General features: G+C 41.9%; 1 protein-coding gene across 7 annotated transcripts in view; it reads right to left on the bottom strand.

The window, feature by feature from the left end:
• The window catches only part of Add3 (adducin 3), a 114,978-nt gene that overhangs the window by 10,910 nt on the left and 80,236 nt on the right, over positions 1-23,832 (bottom strand). For 6 of the 7 annotated variants that reach the window (XM_031390649.1, XM_031390655.1, XM_031390652.1 and 3 more), the window contains exons 2-9: positions 19,354-19,565; positions 9,741-9,879; positions 5,105-5,256; positions 3,872-3,952; positions 2,698-2,847; positions 1,957-2,100; positions 1,753-1,851; positions 671-853 (exon numbers count right to left, since the gene is read on the bottom strand). In XM_031390649.1, coding sequence (XP_031246509.1) covers positions 671-853; positions 1,753-1,851; positions 1,957-2,100; positions 2,698-2,847; positions 3,872-3,952; positions 5,105-5,256; positions 9,741-9,879; positions 19,354-19,548 — 1,143 coding nt within the window. In that variant the 5' untranslated portion in view covers positions 19,549-19,565. Of the gene's footprint in view, positions 1-670; positions 854-1,752; positions 1,852-1,956; positions 2,101-2,697; positions 2,848-3,871; positions 3,953-5,104; positions 5,257-9,740; positions 9,880-19,353; positions 19,566-20,900; positions 21,035-23,832 lie in introns of those variants that run through there. The other variant, XM_031390653.1, reaches the window with a different exon arrangement.

Below are 23,832 nucleotides of genomic sequence, written 5' to 3'. Positions count from 1 at the left end.
TGGCATTAGTGTCAACCTGGATGAACTTGGAGGACATTATGGTAACTGAAGTAAGTCAGGCATCAAACACCAAGCACCATATGGACATACCTACATGTGTAAACAGCTGAATTCACAGATATGATTAAGGTGGTAGTGACCAGAGGGTAGAGATAGGAAGAAATTGGTCCAAGAATACAACCTTCAAGTATGTAGGGGGATTTGATTCAAGAACACATGTAGGGGCTAGAGAGATGGCTCAGTAGTTAAGAGCACTGGCTGCTCTTCCAGAGGGCATGGGTTCAGTTCTCAGCACCCACATGGCAGCTTGCAACTGTGGCTCCAACACCAAGGAATCCAATGTTCTCTTCTGGCTTCCAGAGGCACCAAGCACACACATCACACAGTCATTCATGCAGGCAAAATACCCATACATATAAAGAACTTATAAAAAAAAAAGAATATACTATCTAATGTAGTGACTATAATTAATCAGAGTGTTCATGGGGAGACAAGTGAGCATTTCATTGCTCACTTCCTAAAGCTGTGACAGTCACATCTCTGAGCCTTTGTAAGCTCCAACTTGGGTCCTGGAAGTCAGAAATAAGTTTTAAAACTAAAGGGAGATGAGATTTACTGTTCATGAATCCACAGACATGGAACTCAAAGTCTAGGTTCAAATTTTACCTACCAAGTTGTCCAGGGTCCTCATCAGCCCTTCAAACTCAATCTCGCCAACCTTCCACTTGTGATGGGAACCCATATTTACACCGCCTCCTCCAGACACTGCGACACCGTGGGTGAAAGCTTTATATTTCTGAAGATCCAGTAGGAGCAGCTTGTCTACTCCCCCTGCCCCTGCCACTGCCTGCACCTGTGACCAGTGGAAGACAGACAAGGAGTATATAAGGTCAGTAGCAGACCTCACTTTCTAAGTTGCAGGTTCAATCTGGCGACAGCGCACGAGACTCGCCAGGCTGCTAACACATGGCTATTTCATTAATATTTTGTTGAAAGGTGTTTTTTAGAAGGAATGTGGAGGTATGTTCACATTTAAGGAGGAGATGCTTTTGTCTTTGTTAAGCGTCTCACAGCCCCACTAGAAGAGGACCTTGACTGCAAACGAGAAGTTGGTCAATACACGGCAGCAGACAAACAGCTGAGGCACATTCCTGAGGCTCCAACTATGGCCACAGCAGGGCGGCAAGCCTGAGGCCAGCCCTGGCTACATAGAGAGACCGTCTCCCCAAGTTAGAAACAGGCTTTCTCTTCCTTTGTGTCAGGTCTCAAAATAAAATTATTGTTATTTACTTCATGTGAATCTGCTTGATTCTAAGGTGGATATTAAGAGCCTTTGCACACACTCAGCATCTCTGAGGAAAGTATCCAATGTGCTAGAACAGAGTGGGAATGCTAACTGCATGAGCTCAGACAACTTGCAGCCTTGGCCTTAGCTCTTTCCACAACACACCCAGCTCTTGATTTGTGGGGCCCGTTTCTCCCACTCAGTGCTATAACTAGAGAGAAAAAGAAATAAGACTGTGGGCAAAATCACGTTCCTCAATCTTAGATTGTGGGCGTGTGGATTTTCATTTCTTTTCCTTTTTTTACTTCAGGGATAACTGAGCTCACAAGCTTTGTCAATGAAATAGAGTAGAATTTCTATTAAGAGATAAAACAATAAGTCATTGGTCAACAGGACTTTGAAAATAAACAAATCCCAACTACTGTTCAACATAGAGCAATAGAAAAGAGGGCCTGCCTGGCTCCTACCTGAATCTCACAGGCCATCTGTACATTGAAGATGTAATGGAAGGCCTCCTCCAGGGTCTCTCCAAGAGCCACCACACCATGGTTCCTGAGTACGAGCACCTAGAACAGAGGCCCATGTGAGCCTTTAAGTGACCTCACAGCTCACGAGGCTTTGCCAAAAGCAGCAGCAACAAAGAAAGCCCTATAATACAGACCACTACACACCTTACAGCTTGGACCCAGCACTTTCTGAAGTTCAATTCTTTCTTCCTCTTCATCAAGCGACCCCTGGTAGTCATAATAGGCTACATCTCCTAGGATGAGAGACTCTTGGGAGATCGGAAGGATCCCACACTTCATGGAGGACACCTATTGGTTGGCCCAAGATTGCACATTTAGTTTTGTACACCATCACTGGAGCCTGACTCTTCAGGCAGCACGGGAAGCACCGCTCTCACAGAGGCTTGCCGTGTGCCCACCTCCTCCCACTCTATCTACTTTTCCTGGAAAGAAGCGCAGTGGGGTTGAGTTAAAGGGATACAACACAATTCAAATGTACATCAAATATTAGGAACAGTGTAATCTCAAATTCTCAATGACCCAATTATTAAAGTGCTTAGTTTTGGGCAGTGGTGGCGCAAGCCTTTAATCCTAGCACTTGGGAGGCAGAGGCAGGCAGATTTCTGAGTTCGAGGCCAGCCTGGTCTACAGAGTCAGTTCCAGGACAGCTAAGGCTACACAGAGAAACCCTGTCTCGGGGGAAAAAAAAAAGTGCTTAGTTTTTTAATATACACTTATTTCTGCAGGTGTTCCCTAGCGTGGTAGCCTTTGATTCCAAGAACCCTTTGCTTTCTGTGTATGCAGAGGGGTTAGCAGGGTGTGGCAGAATGTATACCATGAAGCACTATGTTAGGAAGCACGAACAGGACTTTGTGTAAGCATCTGGTTGGCACATGGCTGACTTACAGCTGCTGTAGCAAGGGTGTGGATGTGTATCACACACTTTACGTCAGGACGTGTTGAATAGATGGCAGCGTGGGGACTGAATCCTGGGTGGTCAATTTCCAGGTTAGTGCTCCCCTGGTCCGCCACTTCTCCTAGTATGTTGACTTTCACCTGGAAAAATGGCAAAGATGTATCTCGTTGGTACATACGTACCAAATTTCATCTGCACCCTACAAGCTAAGCCAGGGACTAGCAAATCTGCCCAGATAGTGTTTGGATATTTTGGTCCTCTGTTGCAACAACTGAACTCATCCCACAGAACAAAGACAGCCAGAAATACTTTGTAAGACAAAAGGTGAAGTTCTGTTCCCATATTTTATTTCTAAAACAAATACTATGTAAAAAAAAAAAAGTTCACACTTAATAAGAAACACAGGGGGCTGGAGAGATGGCTCAGCAGTTAAGAGCACTAACTGCTGCCCTTCCAGAGGTCCTGAGTTCCATTCCCAGCAACCACATGGTGGCTCACAACCACTTGCAATGGGGTCTGATGCCCTCTCCTGGTGTGTGTCTGAAGACCACTGCAGTGTATTCATATAAATCAAAAAACAAATTTTAAAAACAAAAAAGAAAAAGAAACACAGATCCCAGGGGACTAACTCAAGCTCTTCAGGAGAGGTTTGGACCGGGGCTAGCATTTGCTGTGACTGGTTGGAGATGTGCCACTTGCTGGCACTGTGGCACCCAGGACTCCTGGGATCCCATATGTGTTCCATGCCCATGGCAGCCACTAGGCATGCAATCATGTAGAAAAGAAGACACAGGGCACACTATCCTCACAGCAACTAGACTGTTCACATTCAATTCTGGACTATGTTTTGACCTTGTTTGGAAAAAAATTTTTATAAGATGGACAACAGTCAAAAGTTTTTCTTTAAAATATAAGCAGAGTCAGGTGTGGTGGCATGCACCTGTAATCCCACAGTTGGCAGGCAGAGGCAGGTAGGATTCTGTGAGTTTGAGGCCAGCTAGGACTACCCAGCGAGGCCCATCTCAAAAAAAGAAAAAAAAAAATCAGATAATTCCAAGTCAATTTATTGATGTTGTCATTAGTCACCCTATTTTTCTTGAACTCTAAAATTTTCCTTAAATACAAGAGTACCCATAAAAAGTAGTAAACGGATGAGAACCATACCAAAGTGGAGGCTGTAGCTTCGGAGAAAGAGAGGCCTCTGGGAATTATTATAATGTGGTCTTGCTCCTTACTTATTCGTACCTGGAAGAAAGAAAGACCAAGGGCTTAGAACAAGGTACTGTATGTACAGCATAAATATGGCAGGATTATTTCCAATGAACAGGGGTCTGGAGGAGAAGACCATCTGTGAGGGAATCAAGGTGTCGATGAAGTGGGGAAACTAAGGAATGGTCACTATGGAAACCTGCAGCACTGTGCATACCACTCCACCCAGTGTCTCCATGGCAGCACTGTGCATGCCACTCTCATCCAGTGTCTCCATGGCAACACTGTGCATGCCACTCCCACCCAGGGTCTCCATGGCAACACTGTGCATGCCACTCCCACCCAGTGTCTCCATGGCAGCACTGTGCATGCCACTCCCACCCAGTGTCTCCATGGCAGCACTGTGCATGCCACTCCCACCCAGGGTCTCCATGGCAACACTGTGCATGCCACTCCCACACAGGGTCTCCATGGCAGCACTGTGCATGCCACTCCCACACAGGGTCTCCATGGCAGCACTGTGCATGCCACTCCCACCCAGGGTCTCATGGCTTTTATTCCAAACAGTGTCATCCTTCCAAGTGTGGCAAAGGGAGGACAGAGGACAGTGAACAGACGTGTTTTATTACTTATGGGCTTATTAGTTTATAAAGCATTGGGATATTTCCTCACACCAAGTTGGTTTTGTTCTTTTTCTCTCTCTTCCTTCCCTAGCCTCTCTCTCTCCCTTGTGCCCCCTCACCTTCAGTAGCCTTTCTCCTACTTGCCAGTTAGGATTCGCCTCAGACAGACAAGAACCCCATACTCTCTCATCTGCACTTCCTACCGTCCTATGCTTGTCTGTACACAAATGAGGAAAAGTGCTCTTAATGATTACAAGCAGAGGGAACTGTGTCCTCGGCTCTCCCTGCCCCAGTACTTTTCAATGCTACTGAGGCTGCTCAGCTATGCATCCTGGGGAGGGGTGAGCACTCATGATTTCTTTCTGGGAAGTTCTACAGCTGGTCTTCAAAGGAACATCACAGACAACAGAGAGGAAAGAGGAAAGCTGGGGAATTAGATTTTTCCTTGGAGATGAGGTTTAATTTATCATTAAATGTGAAAATTAGACTTTCCAGTAATGATGAGAGATCACTGTTGGCATCGAGCTAGAATTTCAGAAAAAGGAAGCAGCTGTAACGGACTCACCGAGATGTACGTGTTTGCCAGGTGTGCCCACCCAAACAAGTCCGCAAGTCTGTAGAGGCTGGCGAGCTTGCAGCGGGTAAGCTTCTCTCCTTTCACATATGAGGATGTATCTGCACCAGGAAGGTCATTAATAGGTGTGACCATACCAAGACCTAAACGGAAAAAAAATGCAAGAGATTTGACTCAAATAACCCTTTAACCTAGCAATTAGATGCTGGCAAGTAGCCCATGTCCTGGTGAATTCCAGCTTTGTGAACAACCACCTGAAACTTATCAGCACATACTATGGTTTATTAGTTCAACCTCCTTTCAGAGAAATGCAGTGAGAGCAAAAATAAGGGTTGCTGTCTTCACTAATGGCTTAGTGAGAGGTGGTTCACCTTGGACCTGCAAGAGAGAGACTATAAGTTACATCACTTGGAAAAGATGGTCAGATGACCCCAAAGGTAAAAATGTCACTAAGAAACACAGCTGTTTCTTGTAATAATAATAATAATAATGATAATAATAATAATAATAATAATAATAAATCAATTGAAAGATAACATCTATTTTGACATAGTCAAATGAAAAAATATCTGAAATGGGAAAAATGCAAATAGCTGTGTGGCTTCTGCCTTCTAGCTACCAAGTCCAGCTCTTACTGACTAAGTGTGCAGCTTCTGCTCGCCCTCACTGTGACCTCGGAGTGCTTCCCCCCTCACCTACTCCACAGGTTCTCTTTTCCCTCCTTTCTCCAGCCTGGTTCCTTCCCTGAACTCAGGCTTCTGTCATGCTCCTCCCTCCTTTGCTTCTCTTCACGAGCACATCTTACACACTGCCTGGTGCTATTCTGTGAAAGCACCTTCTTCTCTGAGCAGGTCCTCCTCCCCCATCCTGCTGTTTATAAAGGCTCATGACAGAATAACATACAAAATTGAAGTTCACAATGATTCTACTTTCATTTTTTTTTGCTCTCTTCTTTCTATTCCTGTAATGTTGACATTACAACTTTATGCTCAATCTTTCTTAGCAATCTTTACTCATTAGTTTTTAAAATTTTATTTTTAAAATCTACCTACCTACCTACCTACCTACCTACCTACCTACCTACCTACCTACCTACCTATGTACCATCCATTTCTTTTGAGACAGAGTCTTACTATATAGCTCTGGCTGGCCTGAACTTTCTATGAAGACCAGGCAAGGCTAGAACTTATAGCGATCTGCCTAATTCTGTCTCCTGAATGCTGGGATTAAAAGTGTGCTCCAGTCTTTACATTTTAACATCTCCTGGTCACCAGTGGTAACTTAGCATGTCTCACCTTTTTTCACATGGCCCCTTACTTCCCAAACTTGGGTCTATGCCTTTACTCACTTGTAGATCCTGTAGTAAATCTCTTCCACTTCTTGTTCCTGTCTGTAGCAATGCTTAAATTATAAAACCTTTTAAAGAGAAACCCAATTGGGTGTGTATGGTGGTACATTCCTGTAATCTGTGCACTTGGGAGGGAAAAAGTAAGATCATAAATTCAAGGTCATCTTTGACTACATAATGAGTTCACGGCCAGCTTGAACTACATGAGATCCTGTCTCCAAAATAAAATAAATGGTATGTTGAAAATTTGAGATCGCCAGGTGGTGGTGGCACACGCCTATAATCCCAGCACTTGGGAGGCAGAGGCAGGTGGATTTCTGCGTTTGAGGCCAGCCTGGTCTACAGAGTGAGTTCCAGAACAGCCAGGGCTACACAGAGAAACCCCGTCTCGGAAAAACCAAAAAATAAAAAAACAAAACAACAACAACAAAAACCAAGAAAGTTTGAGATCATCAAAATTTGAAATATTGCAAACTACTCCAGAGAAACAGTTTCAATCATGTATAGGCCAAACAAAATACTTAAAAACAATTTTTTCCAAGACAAGAGTATCTCTGGGTAGCTCTGGCCATCCTGGAACTCACTCTGTAGACCAGGGTACCCTCAAACTCAAAGATTCACCTGCTTCTGCCTCCCAAGTGCTAGAATAAAGGAATGAGCCACCATACCCAGCTAAAATACTTTAATTTCTAATAAATTTTATAGTCACCATTATTTATTCTTTATTCTTTCTTTCTACTTCCTACATAACTTCTCTTTTTCATATCGGGTCGATCTATACTTCCTGACTTGAGTCACTACTGGGATAGGGACATAGCTTTCCTGCTTCCATGCTTGTTCCTGCTGTGGGACCTAGGGTTCTCAGCAGGGAGTGTGCGAGTTCTTCCCCCATGTGGTGCAGTGGCTGGGTAGCACTTCTCTTCACCTGCCTGTCATGGCACTCTCCTAGGCACTCAACTGCATTTTCAAGGGCTGCTGCACCTCAGCAACTCAAAGCAAACATGGCACAGGTTTCTCTCATTTTCCAATCCACACTAGATCCTAAACTCTGGTTCTCCTAGGTTTCTTATTAATTCTGTGAAATCTTCAAGTCCACTCTTGCACAAAAAAATCTAGTGTGGCTTTAAATATCACTGCAATTTAAAAATGTCTTTCCACAAAGGTAGGAACAAGACGACAACTTCCAAACCAGGCCATGATGACATCACATTTGAATACCATGTGCCCTGCCTGTCCTCACATCTCACTCTGTTCTATTTGTCTCCTCAGAGAGCAAGCAGGCCGTTATCGTTATTTCTACTCCTTGAAGAGCCCAATCCCATCTCTACTTTTTTCTAACTTGGTACGTTTACCAGGTTCCTGGACTTGCATATTTTCTCTCCATCTTAAGACATATACACCCTGCTTTTCAAGCATGAGTTGACAATGGTTCTCCTCAGAGAGGTCATCTTTGATGACTTCATGTATGTATTGCCCAGACACTCCCAGCACATTACCATACTGTGATTCTTTGCATGGCAATGCTCTAATGTCTGATCACCTGCTTTATTTAGTGTATTTCCTAACTCCAAGGGAAAGAGAATCTTGCCTGTGTAGTCCTTGTCTCTAAAACAGTGCTTAGTACAAATGCTGTTACTAAACGCTTAGTAACAGAGTGCTGACAAACAGCTCAAGCTCCGAATTTCTGTCTCTGCTGGCTGGCTGCTTCTCTGGAGTCCAGGTGACTCTGTGCTGTCCCCAGCACGCCAGGCCTGCCACCTGGAATCTAGGTGACTCCGTGCCGTCCCCAGCACGCCAGGCCTGCCACCTGGAGTCCAGGTGACTCCGTGCCGTCCCCAGCACGCCAGGCCTGCCACTAAGCTCCCTAGGGTTCTCTGTGGTGTCCCTCAGATACCCACAACCACACAGCTAACAGGCATGTACCTCTCCCTGAGATTCTTTCAATGATCTGACTCAGTTTCCTTTCCTGGCACTCACTCAGATCATCAGCCACTAATCCGCTCTTCACTCGGGTTTTCACTTTCTATGCTGGCAGCTTCTAGGGTCTAACAACCACGAGTCTTTTCAGTCCGACCCACTTCCTTTCCCTAGATTGCTATCCCAGGACCCTCAGGCCCAAGGCAATGGTGGACTTGGAGTTCTACAAATGCTCCACCTTGCACTCTCCTACTGTTGAGTCTCAAGAGTTTGGAAAAGACTTGCATTCAATAAAATCTGACTTAGAAATATCACCAAAAGAAAGACAGACGGGACAAATAAAAGAAAGAAAGCCCTTTATCTCCTGAGTCTTCCATGAGGCAATGCGTGCTAGCCCTGTGCTAGCCCTGTGTGGCCTTTGCAAAGATTCTGAACACGGTTACAGCCGAACACTAGAGCTTCCAGCCCATGGGTCTTAGAGACATACATCACTGCTCTTAGCAATGAGCTATGCAATGAATAAAACACCTGGTTCTTTACACGATGCTCTCACTAGAATACCCTTCTAAATCTGCCTGCCTGGTCCTCTCTTTCATCAAGCTTTCCTTCAGTCTCCTTCACACAATAATCAACTCCAACTCTCAGCATGAAGCCATAGGAAAAGGGAAGCAGACGATTTCTTGTGAATGGCGTTTAAATGTTTTCTTCTACAGTTATTGTTATGGCTTGATTCTGAAATGTTCACTAAAAGAATATATGTTGAAAGCTTGGTCTCAGTTTGTGCCCTATTGTGAAAGCTCTACAACCTTAGGAAGTGGGGTAGCTGCTGAGACGTAGGCCATCAAGGACAGGCCCACTCTGTCTGCTTCCTGTGCTATGAGGAGCTGCTCTGTCCTAGGCCCTCAACTCACAGGCAGAGCCAGTTTGCCTTTCCTGCCATGATGGACTGAAACCACTCAGAAACTGTGAGCCAAAAGAAAGCACAAATGACTACACTGGTCTTCCAGGGTTAATTCAAATACATTCATCTGGAACAGTGACCATGCCTTGTAATACTTTAATAAGGCTCACAAAGTCTAAGTGGCTGGCTGATATGCTATCAGATGTTATTAGCTTTGAAAAGGTACTGGGGATGGCCCTGTGAATAGTACCAGCCACTGAACAACATCTCTAGACCTCTTGTTTACTTTTGATGGCCTTTATTAATTTTTCCGGGCTGGCCTTTGCTTTCACTGCTGAGCAGTTGGTACTGCAGGCTGTGCCACCAGACCTAGCTGTGTGATCTATAGCTGAACAAGAACAAGTAGCTCAGGAGGTGCAGTGTTCTTCAGTAGAGGAAATAAAGAATCACAATTGCCATACTCAGGGGAGGTGAAGAGAAGCCCGGGAAGGAGTTGGTCGTGATGTAGTCTGCAATCTGCTGTAAAGCTAGTAAGCCGGCTGGGTTGCGGCCTTTCTTCATCTGTTCTTGAATCAGGCACTCTAGGTCTTCCCGAAAGGCCTGCAATACACAAAACCACCACATGAGCACAGACATCTCCCATGGATCGCGAGGCTATAAGCTTGCCCATAAAACACTTTCCCAAACCTCTTCTGGGTGCTTTTACTATGCTACTTACAACAAACTATGAAACATAATAGGTAACAAGAAGCTCTTAAGGGAGAAAAAACATTAGGTGTTCTTAATCTCAAAGAAATCAAGATATAGTATTTACAGCAGACAGGCACAGCATTTTATTTAACACACTAAAGTCTGAAAAGAAAACAATCTCCAGGTATCCTCACTGAATTTTATGTAATTATTGAAAAAAAATTTGGACACATGGTAACCGGTCAATCTCTTCTTATAACACCATATCTTCCCTTTAAAACAAAACCATTTTAAATGCTCAGTTTGAAGTAGCTATAACTAATATTTTGATTCAATTTAAAAATTAATACTACCTATAATATACATCACTTACAGATCAGCTCTGGGCGGGGAACATAATCTGTTATTCAGTGTCTCCCAAGAAGGTTTGAAGATACTTTCTAACAAAAATAAAATACTATAAACATAGGCAAGGAAAGTCAAGCTAATGTGAAAAATAAACCCAAGGAGGCAAGTAAGAACCAGGAATGAGGCTAAGGTATTAATTAAGTGTATACCATAAAGTTGTATATATTTGCTAGAAATAGGTTAAAGTTTATCTAATGTCCCAGGGAACACACATGAATCAGGAAAACCTGCTCAGTGTACTGATTTAATGGCTTCAAGATTAAAGAGCAACTTGCTGCTTAAGAGAGTTATAAGCATTTGTTAAAGTGATCAGAAATTTCTGCTAAATGAGATGATATATCTTCACAAGGTTATTCAAAGTCACACAGGTAATAAATCTCACGGGTAAGGACAGAGACACAGGTTCTTTTTGTTGGTAAATATGTTCTCACTTCTATATAACCCACAATATAGCAAGCACCACACTAAAGCTTTGGCTTATCTAGTGTCATGGGAGGGTGTCCACGCTCTCTGACATCAAGGGTGACTGTCCTTTTCTAGTCTAAACAGCTTCTATAGGTCACAAAGAAAGCTAGCTTTTTTATTGGATAATTTATTTATTTACGTTTCAAATGTTATCCCCTTTCCTGGTTTTCCCTCCGCACCACCCCCTCCTCCTCTCCCTGCTTCTAGGAGGGTGCTCCCCTACCCACCCACCACTCCTGCTTCCAGGCCCTGGCATTCCCCTACTCTGGGGCATCGAGACTTCACAGGACCAAGGGCCTCTCCTCCCATTGATGCCCAACAAGGCTACCCTCTGCTATGTATGTGGCTAGAGCCACAGGTCCCTCCATGTGTACTCTTTGGTTGGTGGTTTAGTCCCTGAGAGCTCTGGGGGTGGAGGGTTTGGTTGGTTAATACTGTTGTTCATCCCATGAGGTTGCAAACCCCTCCAGCTCCTACAATCCTTCCCCCAACTCCTCCATTGGGGTCCCTGTGCTCAGTCTGATGGTTGGCTCCGAGCATCTCCCTCTGTATTGGTCAGGCTCTAGCAGAGCCTCTCAGGAGACAACTATATCAGGCTCTTGTCAGCAAGCACTTCTTGGCATCAGCAATAGTGTCTGGGTTTGATGGCTGCAGATGGGATGGATCCCCAAGTGGAGCAGTCTCTGGATGGAAGAAAGCTATTTTTAATGTAAATAACCATACCCCTATGGTTCATACAGTTGACAAAACATTAAAAGATGATAATTCTTTTAAAGCTAAGGATTTAATATTTTGTTACACATATTCATATGTTAATTTTTGTTTCATATGTTTTTGGAAGGTTATTCAGATAACTACTTATGCCATAAAACAGAAGCAAGTATAGCAATTACTAGGAAACAAACTGTTCAGTTCATTTTAGAAAATTGTCAGTAAATGTTTTCAACTCTCAAATATTAAAAGAACCAGGCATGGTGATATACACCTATAATCCCAGTATTTAAAAGGCTGAGGCAGGGGGATGATGAACTTGAGAACAGCATGGGGTATATGTATGAAATTCCAGGCAAGCCATCCAGGGTAACAGAGCTAGATTCTAATAGATAATAAATAATATAATTATTGCATGTTTATATATAATATATATTAATTATATATAATATATAAAATTTATAGATAATATGTAACATTACAGTTATAACCAATAATACATTGGTTTCTAATATGGAAACTGATAAACCAATCAATAAAATATTAAAAGCACTTTGTTTAAGATGAGTCATTTTCTTATAACAATAAAATGTCAATAAAGTAATTCTTTGTAGTTGATTGACATGAACACATGAAAGATTCCTAAAATATGACAATGACTTGCTCAAACTTGCACAGCTAATAACTAAGGGGAATAAAAATCTGAAGGTAGCATTTTCATTTGGGCAGAGGATCTTTTCCTAACTTTATCAGACCTGGGATGTACAGGCATGCTGGGACCAGAAATACTGAGTGAGCCCTGGCCCTGGAATCTTTGGTTGGCAAGGGATAAAGCAAACAAGGTTAATAGAGGATTATGGTGATCTACTAGGCCAAATGTCTGCCCTCATGCAGCAAGGTACATCAAAACACGAGACGCCGGCTTGTAAGCAGGCAGCAAGCTCACACCACACCTTGGCTTCTAGAGGGGGAGAGCAACTTAAGTCTCCAGTAACAACAGATAAACCCACAAACCGTGACTTCCTCCTTACACACGAGCAGAACAAAGGAGGGACTGGAGATTGCTGACAGTCTAGAAACAGCGCAGTCAAGCCAGAATGCTATCAGGATGACAGAGTGTTTAAGGCTTTCAAAGACCAGAGTATAGTCCAAGAAATTACTACTGTAATCTTCAAGGTATTGATACAAAAACATCCTGTGCCTTAATTTATCAATTTGTGTGCTAGCACTGTGTCCCACACCTCTCTTGCATCCTTGTCTTTTCACAGCAGATGTGTAATGCAGTTTCCTTGTTTACCAATGAGGAAACTGAAGTGCAAGCTAAGTGAGTTTCCTACTAAATGATGGATGAGGTAAGTCTTGAACACCCATAGAAAACAAGCATTGCACACCAGTGCATTATGTTGTACTTTAAAGAAAAGATTTAAATAGAAGTAATGAACAAATGTTGGCTCTTTAGGACTTCATGAAGTGCACAATGGACTGCCTGGTAATTCTCCTGGTTTTATCTGCCTGCCCACATACCCTAACCCCCAGGTCTAACCTTCAGCATTCTCTTATCACAATGTACATTTCTGTCTTCTTGCTCATTCTACTTTGTCAGATGGAAGGAAGTGCTGGCTCCCACGCTCCCCTTTCTAAGGAATTCCTCCCTTTATCTGATACTTGCCTTTGGAGTCTTCTTTGTGGAGTCCCCTCCTAAACAGCCTAGCGGGGGCATTTCAGCATTCTTTTCTTGTCTATCCAGTCTGAACACTAGATGTCCTTCCATCTGTCCAGTGTGCCCGTCTTACAGCTGTACTGCTAACCTATCCTTCTGATGCTGCCACACCAGGAGAGCTCATGACTAAGACAGTGTGCCTTTCATTTTCTAGATGACCTATGTCTAGTCTATCTCAGTTGCCATAATACTAATGCTCCATTTTCTTAAGCAGAAAGTAAAGAATTGACTTGAGCAAAATTTATTAACTGGGTTATTGCTTAGAAAACAGTCTTGCCAGTCTGTTACTGAAATGGAGGAGGATTGATTTCTCCTGTGTAATAATTGCATAAAATCTGTCTTTCCTCCACTAAGATAAATCATAAAAAATACCCTAACGCCTTTAAAAAAATCAGATTTCAAGCCTTTAAGAAAAATAAGATTTCAACTTCATTACATGTTATATATTTTAAAGAAATAATTTAATGTTGCTAAAATCCTACTTGAAAACTTAATTTGTCTCCAAAGTTGACAGTTTAAACAGCTCCCTTATCAAACACAAGTCTAAAGTAATATAGCATATAATGCTTAGGTAAAAAATGCTGAAGGAGTTGAGCTTATCTGAATCCTACATCCTTTTACTTTTATTGTTGAATAAGACTATAAAACTGAGTTTCATAAAATATACATATAAATAAAGAGGTTAGAGAGACAGCTTGGTTTGTAAAGTGTCTGCCATGTTAAGTATTAAGACCTGAGTTCAATCCCATAACTTATAGTGCATGCACGACATGGGAGCTCTAGTAGCCTGAATCGTTAGGAGGGTGGCCCAATGCTTTCACTTTGTATGTAAGGCTGCTCCACAGAAGGAAACGCATGCCTAGTACTGTAAATCCGACCAGGATTCCATGGCCAGGGAAGTCCTGGGTCCCAGGTACCACTATTATTTGCTACATGAATATAATATCAAACTGTGCTATAAATATGTATCTCTCTACCTATAGATTAATGGAGTTTTCAGTCCTTATCAGAGAAATTTCTATGTGTAGTAGATAGCAGTTAATACAGAAACTCACAACTGGTCAAGGTACAGAAAATAAATGTCTGTCCAGTGCTGAGCCATACGTGGGACATCTTTATCACACTCTTTCCCTAAGACTCAGAGGACATCAGGGAAGAGGGGTGGGGAAGACTGCTAAGAGCCAGAGGTTGGAGAGAACTGGGGTACAGGAGTGTCTTCTGGACACACAGCAGTGTGGGCGCCTGCACAAGATCAACCCTGTAAACGTCCTAGCATCGAGGGGACAGCAGCCTACAAGACTCCATCACTAGCTAAGGAGCAGCTGACCACTGATGGCTCCTAGGGGAGGGATGGGGCTCTTTTCTTTGGAGTGTGGTCCTTGGTAGATTGACTGTACTCCAGTGGATGGGCTCTACACTGATGTGTATACGGTCAGCATAGGTTGGACTTGATGTGTATGTATGTATGTATATATATATATATATATATATATCATACAGATTATATTACATATGGATACACACACATATATGGAGAAGGTATAAAATCAAGAAGGGATAGAAGGAGTTAGGCTGAGGTTTGTGAGATAATTATAATAAAGGTATTTTTTGTGGGTATGTGTGCAATTCTCAGAGAACTAATAAAATATTAAAACAACAAAAACAGGTGTGATGGCACATGCTTGTAATCCTAGTGCAAGGAAGTGGAGACAGGGGGAGTAGCTGGCTAGCCAGATTAGCCTACTTGGCCAGTTCTAGGTCACCCCTCTGCCCCCACACAATCTACCTGCCAAAACCAAGTGGGGAGTGAGCACTGTCTGCAGCTGTCTTTGGCTTCTGTGTACATAAGCACACGAACTCACACATACAAGGGCACCTACACACACAAACGCATATACACTAAAAGAACAATTTGAAAAGAAGCTGCCTGTTGGAATTATTTCAGTTAATGCTATAAAGAAACACACAGGCGGGTTTACCAGTAATGCCTACCTCAGGAGACTTAGGCACCGGAACCCTGATTCTCTAAGTCTCCACTTCTGGATAGTATACTTTATAATAATTACTAGAGGGGAAAAGTGTGTGTGTGTGTGGGGGGGTCACCGACTTGCTTCCAAGGTACCCTACAATTATGTGGTTAGATTTCTCCTACAGAAAGATCGGAGCACACCACTTCCTTTAAGAAATGGATTAACCTGGAAATAGGTCGTCATTGGTCTTGCTGAGGAAAAGTCAAAGCAAACATTTTTCCGAATGGTCTTCCTCCTGCACTGACTTTCCACGGAGGTAAGATTAGAATACAAACAACGTTTACAAGGAATAGTTGTGTCTTAATCTCCCTAAGTGACCAGAAAGAGTGTGGTGACTCTGACAAGTTACTGTCATAAAGGCACACCATTAAGTTTCTTCTATGTTAGAAATAAGCTTTGGCACAAGGAATTTTCCTGTTATTTTAAAATACTATTTATGCTGGGTGTTTGAGGTATACTACCTATACTTCAAATATGAAAAAATTGTGGAATTCCTAGAAAGAAATATGTTTCTTGAAAGTCAAAACAAGACAAATTCTTTTCTCTCTCTCTCTCTCTCTCTCTCTCTATACCCACAGCATTTAGACAAATTCTTTGTTCTTTCATTTCAGGTGAAAAGAATAAAGCGCTATTTTTTGAAAATTTGCATATGCAAATATATATTGGTATATTCCTATAGTGTCTTATCTCTAGACATTCTCCCTGGGTTGGGCTGCATTAACTTAAGCAACAAATGTGAAGATGTAAACAAGAAAGGACTTGGGAGTGGAGCCTTTCCCCTGTTTGGAAGGCTTCAGTAATTACAGTGTAACAGTATGACACCTGGGTTAAAATTCCTAGCCACCATTTAACCAAGCTGAAAACATTCAGCCAATTATTTAATATCTCCCATTTTCAATTATTTCAAGTGTAAAGTAGGGATATCAATGTTTCTTTGCATTGTTTGGAGGATCACAGACTGCTATACATTTGTAACAGGTACCTGGTGCACAATATGAGTTTAATTAAGAGTGTATTTTGGGGGCTGGAGAGATGGCTCAGCAGGTAAGAGCACTGACTGCTCTTCCAAAGGTCCTGAGTTCAAATCCCAGCAACCACATGGTGGCTCACCGCCATCCGTAATGAAATCTGATGCCCTCTTCTGGGGTGTCTGAAGACAGCTACAGTATACTTACATATAATAAATAAATAAATAAATAAATCTTTAAAAAAAAAAAGAGTGTATTTTGCTTTTACTAGTTTCTCTGATTTGCTTTTTTCTCAAGTGACATGATTTTAAATTTTAAAAATTTGTTATTTATAAACATAAATTAGTAATGGCTTTACTTTAAGCTTTTATTGATTAGCTAATAAAGTAGACTTCAATATTCGTAGGTGATCAACAAAGAATTTAAGGGAATTATAGAAGCAAAAACACTGCAAAACTGTCCTTAAAGGAACAAGGTTAGTACCAGCACTTGGGAGGTGGGGGCATAAGAACACGCACTATTCTTGAGCAGCCTCACAGAAGGTCTATGTGACAGTTAACTATGGACTTGTGCAAGTAGCTACACAAGTGACTCATTTGGCCCAGGTCAAACCCTCAGATGACAGCAGCCTGGGTTGGAGTCTGAGCTGCCAGTTCCTAGGAATGCAGAAGCTCAGCCCTGACCATTCAGTTAAACTGCTTCCTATCCCTGCCTTTCAGAAACAGGCAACAAGAATGGGAGCTGTGTGAGCTGTTTGTGACGATTGGCTGTCTGGCAAGAGGACCCATTAGTGGCCACAATGTGGAAAGTCTCTGAGCCTTCAAAGCAGGGGTCTCAACCTTCCTGTTGGGGCCTTCCTTTACTACAGTTCCTCACATCTTGGTGACTCCCAGTCATAAAATTATTTTTGCTGCTTCATGACTGTAATTTTGCTACTGTTATAAATCATAATGTTAATATTTATATACAGGATATCTGATATGTGACACCCAAAGAGGTCGCAACCATAGGCTGAGAACCACTACTTTAAAGGAAAGGTGAAAACTGCTGTCACAAGTCATGGCGGAATATAAACTTTACAAATGTTTTTCCAAATTTTCATGAACAAAATTTAAAATTTATTAGGCAAAGCTCTAAGGGGAAAAATTCTACTTTTATTTATTTACCTATTTTTAAATTTTAGTCTCTTTATTCTTTTCTGAATAAAAACTGATTATTCTTTTGAGCAGACAAATGTCTGTTCTCTCCCCTTATTTAGGTTCTCTAGGACATAAAATTAATTCTTTTAATTTGTTAAAAATGGAAATATATGCCCAGTAGTGGTGGTGCATACCTTTAATCTGGCACTTAAGGGGAAGGGGCAGGTGGATCTCTGTGACTTCAAGGGTCACCCTAGTCTACATAATGAGTTTCAGGACAGCCAGGGCTATACAGAGAAACATGTCTCAAAAGGAAAAAAAAATATATATAATAAAAATAAAATATTCTCAAAGCTATGATGTCTTTAATGGAAGAATACTAGAAAACAGAAAAATCTGGCATATAAATGTAGTTAGTACTTTTTCCATTTTTACTGACTGGTCCTCTGGGGCATTTATCCTTAAAAAAAAGTCAATATTTTACAATTCTGAACAAAATGTGGTCTTGATCTCATTCTTTCAATTACTTTGCAGAGTAGGTTACAATAGTCACTTGAGTGGTAAGTTAGCTCATAACCATGGGCTCTTTAGGCTTGAGTCTAGCCAGGCACAGTGCATGAACTCTGTCATCTTTCTCTGGCTCATCTCTGCTCTATGTGCAAGGCTTCTTTTAAACTGGCACTACACCTGGACAAACCTTCTAAGCTTGCCCTGCTTTGTAATATGTCTTTCAATGCTTTCATCAAGGCCACTGGTAAGGGAAAATTACTTGGAATGGAATTCCCCTTTGGCTTTGGACTCAACTCCTGTGATTAAATTCACAAGGGCACATAACAAAATGATTTACCAGGCTACATTAGGCAGCCTGGATGGCCTGTGCTTATTTTAGCAGCTAAACTAGAAACCTAATATAATCCTAAGCTAGATACCATGTGCCTAAGTATGCTAACTCTGCCTTAGGAGTCCTTTGAGCTTCATTATGCATGAACTTATAAATCCATTTTGCTTCTCAAGTCCAGTGATTCTCTCACTTCCCATCACTTTATATGACCTGTGACATCCCACTGAAGCAGTGGTTCTCAATCTGTAGGTTGTGATCTCTTTGGGTTCATAGGGGTAGCCTAAGATTACCGGAAAACACAAATATTTACATTATGATTCATAACAGTAGCAAAAGTATAGTTATGAAGTAGCAACAAAGTTAATTTTATGGTTGGGGGTCAGCACAACATAAAGAACTGTATTGAAGGGTCACAGCATTAAGGAAGGTTGAGAAGCACTACACTAAACCACTGGAAGAAATTTAACAAATTACTTTAATATGATTTAAGTCAACTACCGTGTTGACAAATTTTTCAGCTTAAGCTAAATTTATAATCCACTTTTAGCCTAGTTAATATGGAGTGCATTCATATATATGTGCCTGCATGAGTTGACTTAACAATAGGCTACTAAACTACAGAGTTCTCAACATCCTGAAGTATTTTTATACTCTTATGAATATTGAAGGTGAAGTCAGAGCTCCCAGGCACTAAAACTCCAACAAAGAGCACACATGGGGGGACTCATGGCTCCAGCAGTATGTGGAGTACCCAAAGGGACAGAAAACTATGCACATGAATATACCTAGCCTGTTCGCATGACTTGAGTGTAATTGCCTCTCTGCTCAGATAATGTCTGAATTGGGTATCCTCAAACTCTCGGTAGAACCATCTGTCTTTCTTTAAATTACACCCAGAAAACACACAAAGAGAATGCACTTTATTGAAATGCCTGCATGCCACTGTTAATTCCGCACATGCATTTATGCGTGAGTCCACTCACTCTTTAAGCACAAGTTCTCTGTCTTTCCAGCTCTTCCTCACCAAAGAGCTTCAACTAGCTCATGACGTCATATCAAGGGCTGCAAAGAGGAAGGAAGGCGTGGAGTTACTTCAACTCACAGGGCTCTGCAGGATCTGAGTGACTCGCTTCCTCTGCTCCATCATATTGAAGTCCTGTCGGAGATCAGGAGACATGTTCCTCTCTCGAAGGTATTCCGGATCACTTTCATTGATTCGGTCAAAATACCTCTCTTTGTGAGGCATGCTGGGAGGAGGAGGGGTGGTGATCACAGCTTGGCTGGTGTCTGAACTCATGTCTCAAGTCTTTCTCTCTACAGAGTAAACACACAGACAGGAGGACACTTACTAAACATCTTGGTAAATTCACTTTACAGGAGCCAAGTAGAACTTTTAAACTCTTAGAAACAAACTTTCTTTTAAAAGCAGCTTCAGGGACTGGAGAGATGGTTCAGTAGTTAAGAACACTGGCTGCTCTTCTAGAGAAGCTGGGTTCAACTCTTAGAACCCACATGGAGGCTAACAACTGTCTGTTACTTCAGTCCCAGAGGATCCAACACCCTCCTCTGGCCTCTGCACCAGGCACAGATGTGGCATATACATGCAAGCAAAACACCCATATACATAAAGAAATTAAAAGTAAAATGTAAAAAAGGAAGAAGAGGTTAGAAAGTAGCATCATGAAGCAAAGTTGCCTGATGGAGCCCAGTGGTTAGTGAGAACGGCCCCAGTACACCTGGCCTGGGAATGACTCCCAGCACTTACAAAACTTCAGAAGGCAGCTTCTCAAAATTAGTAGAAAAGTATTTTATGTAGGAAAACATTTCTTAACAACCACAAAGATAAAACTTATCTTAGATTATAATGCTAAGTTAGAAATTACTATTTTCAGAGTTAATGAAAATTCATGACTAAATACTGAATTAAAAAAATGACATTACTTATTTTAAATTAACTTAAGGGACTAGAGAAATAGCTCAGTGATTAAGAACAGGTACTGCTCTTACAGAGGACTCAGGTCTGGTTCCCAGTACCCAGATCAAACACCTCACAAATACCTCTAAAGAAAGCTACAGGGGATCCAAAGCCCCACAAAACACAAGCCCTGGCCCATACATGCGCATACACACCCACACACAACACACCTACAACCACCCTCCCCACAAATGTACATAATTAAAAACAAAAATAAATATTTAAAAATAAAAGTAATTTAACTTAAAATATACTCTAAGGTCAGCTCATTTGGATTTGAGGAGGAAAAAACAAAGTTTTATAATTTGACTAAGACTCTGGTAAAATTCAGGCAAAAAAAAAAAAAAAAGCCAGTGTCATGTAGTTGAGACATCTCCCCTATTTTGATTTTAAGCCTATATATATGCATCTTAATCTGCTCTATTGTCTCCCCAGGGAAACTGTCTTACACTGCATCTGGAGGCCAAGAGCAAGGGAATTGACAGGTTTTCATATCAGGAAGAGGAATCAGCTAAGCCTCCTCCTCCAGGCAGAGTAGAGAGCAGGGACATCACCTATACCTCTGTGTGGTACAGGACCAACCATGGGGAAGGATGCCATCTGTCCTGTGTCGTCTGTGGGACCTTCCAAACTGACCAATATTTAGCAGCTTAGAGGATAACAGATTGGCCTACCCTTCCTCTTCAGCTTCTTCTTCTTCCTCTTGTTATTGTTGTCCTTTTTTTCTTGGTCAAACTGAGTTTTTATAGGAAGCAATGATCAAAACACTCCAGAGGGGCTGGAGAGATGGCTCAGCGGTTAGGAGCACGGACTCCTCTTCCAGAAGTTCTGAGTTCAATTTCCAGCAACCACATGGTGGCTCACAACCATCTGTAATGGAATCCGATGCCCTCTTCTGGTGTGTCTGAAGACAGTGGCAGTGTACTCACATACATAAAATAAATAAATAAAGCTTTAAAAAATAAAGTAAAATTGGCTAGAAAAAAAAAAACCCACCCTAGAGTAAAGCACTGTACACTGCTGGTGAGGTGCGTGGGTGGGTCTCCCGCACACTGCTGGTGAGGTGCGTGGGTGGGTCTCCCTAACACAGGCTTTATGCCAGACCAAACGTTTGCCCCATTCAAGAATCTTTCCATTCCTTATTAAGTATAATTTCCTGGTGTATGAAAGACACAGGACTAGGTTTTTCAAATGCTCCAGTAACTTCCCAGGAGAATGTCAGAATTGTGACAGTTGTGAGACTAACTCTATCACTCAGGCAGACGGCACTTCATCTCCACAGAAGTCAAGGAGAATGCCTGCCTCAGAAGTTAGACAAACAACTGACTCACTGATCTTGATTGTTACGGATACTGAGGAAAACACTTAACTGGGCACATGACTGTGTAAACACTAGGAACAACCTATCACCATCTCAGAAACAAGAAGACTCACTGTGTTTCAGCTTGTGCTCACTGGCTTCTTACAGGCAGTGGCTAACCATCAGGAAGCAATTGTCTGTCGATTCTTGACAATGCTGACTTAGAATTAGAATTCCCCGTGTCAAGAACGCTGCTGCCTTTACCACTGAAATGCACTTTCTGTGGTCTGTGTATAATATCAAAGAGTACAGAACACTTCAAAAGAAGAGCTAATTGCAGTGGTTACCTGGTGTATGATTCATTTACATAAAATTCCTCAAATGGCAACACTGTTGAAGTGGAGAACAGAGCAGAGTTGATGTATGCTCAGGACAGAGTTAGGATTCAATATATGCATTAAGTGAGCATGAGCAAAAGGAAAAAAAAACCCAAGGGGGTCAGTGTCAACCCTGCTACTGAGCGGGTACTGCAACCCAGCTTTAAGTGTCTTAACTGAGAACATCATACATGCATCTAATGTTCTCCCACCAAGTCCACGCCATTCTCTCCTTTCCAGTCCCTTCCCTATCACTCCTTCACCTCCATCATTTCCTCCCAATTTCATTTTATTTTTCAAAGCCCATGGAATGTACTTCATGATGCCAGTGTTTGCATGTGTTTAGAGCCATCTATTGGAGTAAGGGTGCCCTCTCCCAGGCCACATCCTGTAGAAAACTGACTCTCTTCCTCTCAGTAGCTAGGGCTGAGACTTAGTGGCTAGCTGCTCCATCAATGGTAGGGGTGTAGGTGGCTGCCCTTATCCATGCGAGCTCATACATGCCCAGAAAACACTGCTCCACTCTAGTCATCCTCTGCATCTGGCTCTTAAATTCTTCCTGACCCCTCTTGTGCAACGATCCCTACGGCCCAGGAGGGGATGTGCTGGAGTGCACCACTGAGGGCTGAGACTCTCCAGCGTCTGATTCCTCAACCACTTGTGGGTTTCAGTGCCAACTGCCATCATCTACTACAAAACTTAGCTTCTCTGATGAGGGCTGCGAGATGTATTATTCCAAGGGAATAAAGACACAAATGTAGACGGAACTTATTTCTACATCCATTTAACAGAAAAACAGCAATAGGTTCTCCTTTAGTACACATGACCAACCCAGCCATGGTTGACCCTGTCTATGATGCCACGCATGAGTTCATGAGACAGGGGCTTTAAATGCATTCCCATAATAGATGTATTGGCAGGTAAGACAGTACTGTAGCTCTCAGGCTCACATCTGGGTGTGACTGCTGATGCCTTTCCTCCTCTCGTAGCATGCATAGCATCTTCTAGCACTAAGAAAGCTAGCCAGTAGGTATGACACTTCCAAGTTGCTACCAGTCTAATTTCTCCAAGTTCTATGACTCAAACATGTTGTTTTCAGTAATAGGGTCTTACCATCAAGTTTTGTAGGGTAAGCAAGGCAATGACAACAGCTCCTAATGTTTTTAGTCTATTGAACCAACAACTCAAAGAGATGTAACCATTCCTAGCATCCGTGAGAGGCACTTCCTTCTACCCAGTGTTATAGGGTACTTCTTATTATAAGTTAATTATATATGTAGATATATATGTTTTTAGGAAGCTTCTACAATAGTAGATATACCTTTTTCCATTTGCTGTTTTCAGAGATCTTTAGTGTTTTCTCTCTAGACTCCCTCTTTACCTAGACTTCCCAGCCCCCATCCCAGTTAAGTGTTGTAAGATATTACTAATGGGGGAAACTACATGAAGGGTACACAGCATCCCTGTTGGTTCTTATAATTGCACGTCCAGCTATAATTGTCTGAATTTTTTAATTTTAAAGTTTCATCTTAATAAAATTAATATTCTGTAAGAGTAGAAAAAATTAATAGTTCCCATTTCCAGTGATGTAGTTTATGATCAACTCTGCAGAGGGTAAAGTTTATACTATCCCTATCTTCAGACATTTTCAGTACCAGAAAGCATTGTGAAACAGTTTAACCAATATAACTAAATTGCACCTGAATGAAAATGCATGGATTATAATACCTGCAATACAGTATCACAAACACTTTTCATGGTGATTCAAGGAGTTGTGGGATGTAAAATGTGGTTACAAGAGCAGTTTTCCTAAGCTAACCAAAGTTAATATGAAGCCCTCTGGGACACAAAATGAAATTCAGTATTTGGGAAAATAGGCATTTAGTAGCTAGTGTTCAGATCTTTTTTTTTTTTTTTTTTTTTTTTTTT

Source organism: Mastomys coucha, unplaced genomic scaffold, assembly GCF_008632895.1.
Source record: "Mastomys coucha isolate ucsf_1 unplaced genomic scaffold, UCSF_Mcou_1 pScaffold21, whole genome shotgun sequence".
Taxonomy (NCBI): domain Eukaryota; kingdom Metazoa; phylum Chordata; class Mammalia; order Rodentia; family Muridae; genus Mastomys; species Mastomys coucha.
This window is presented reverse-complemented; position numbering and strand designations above follow the sequence as displayed.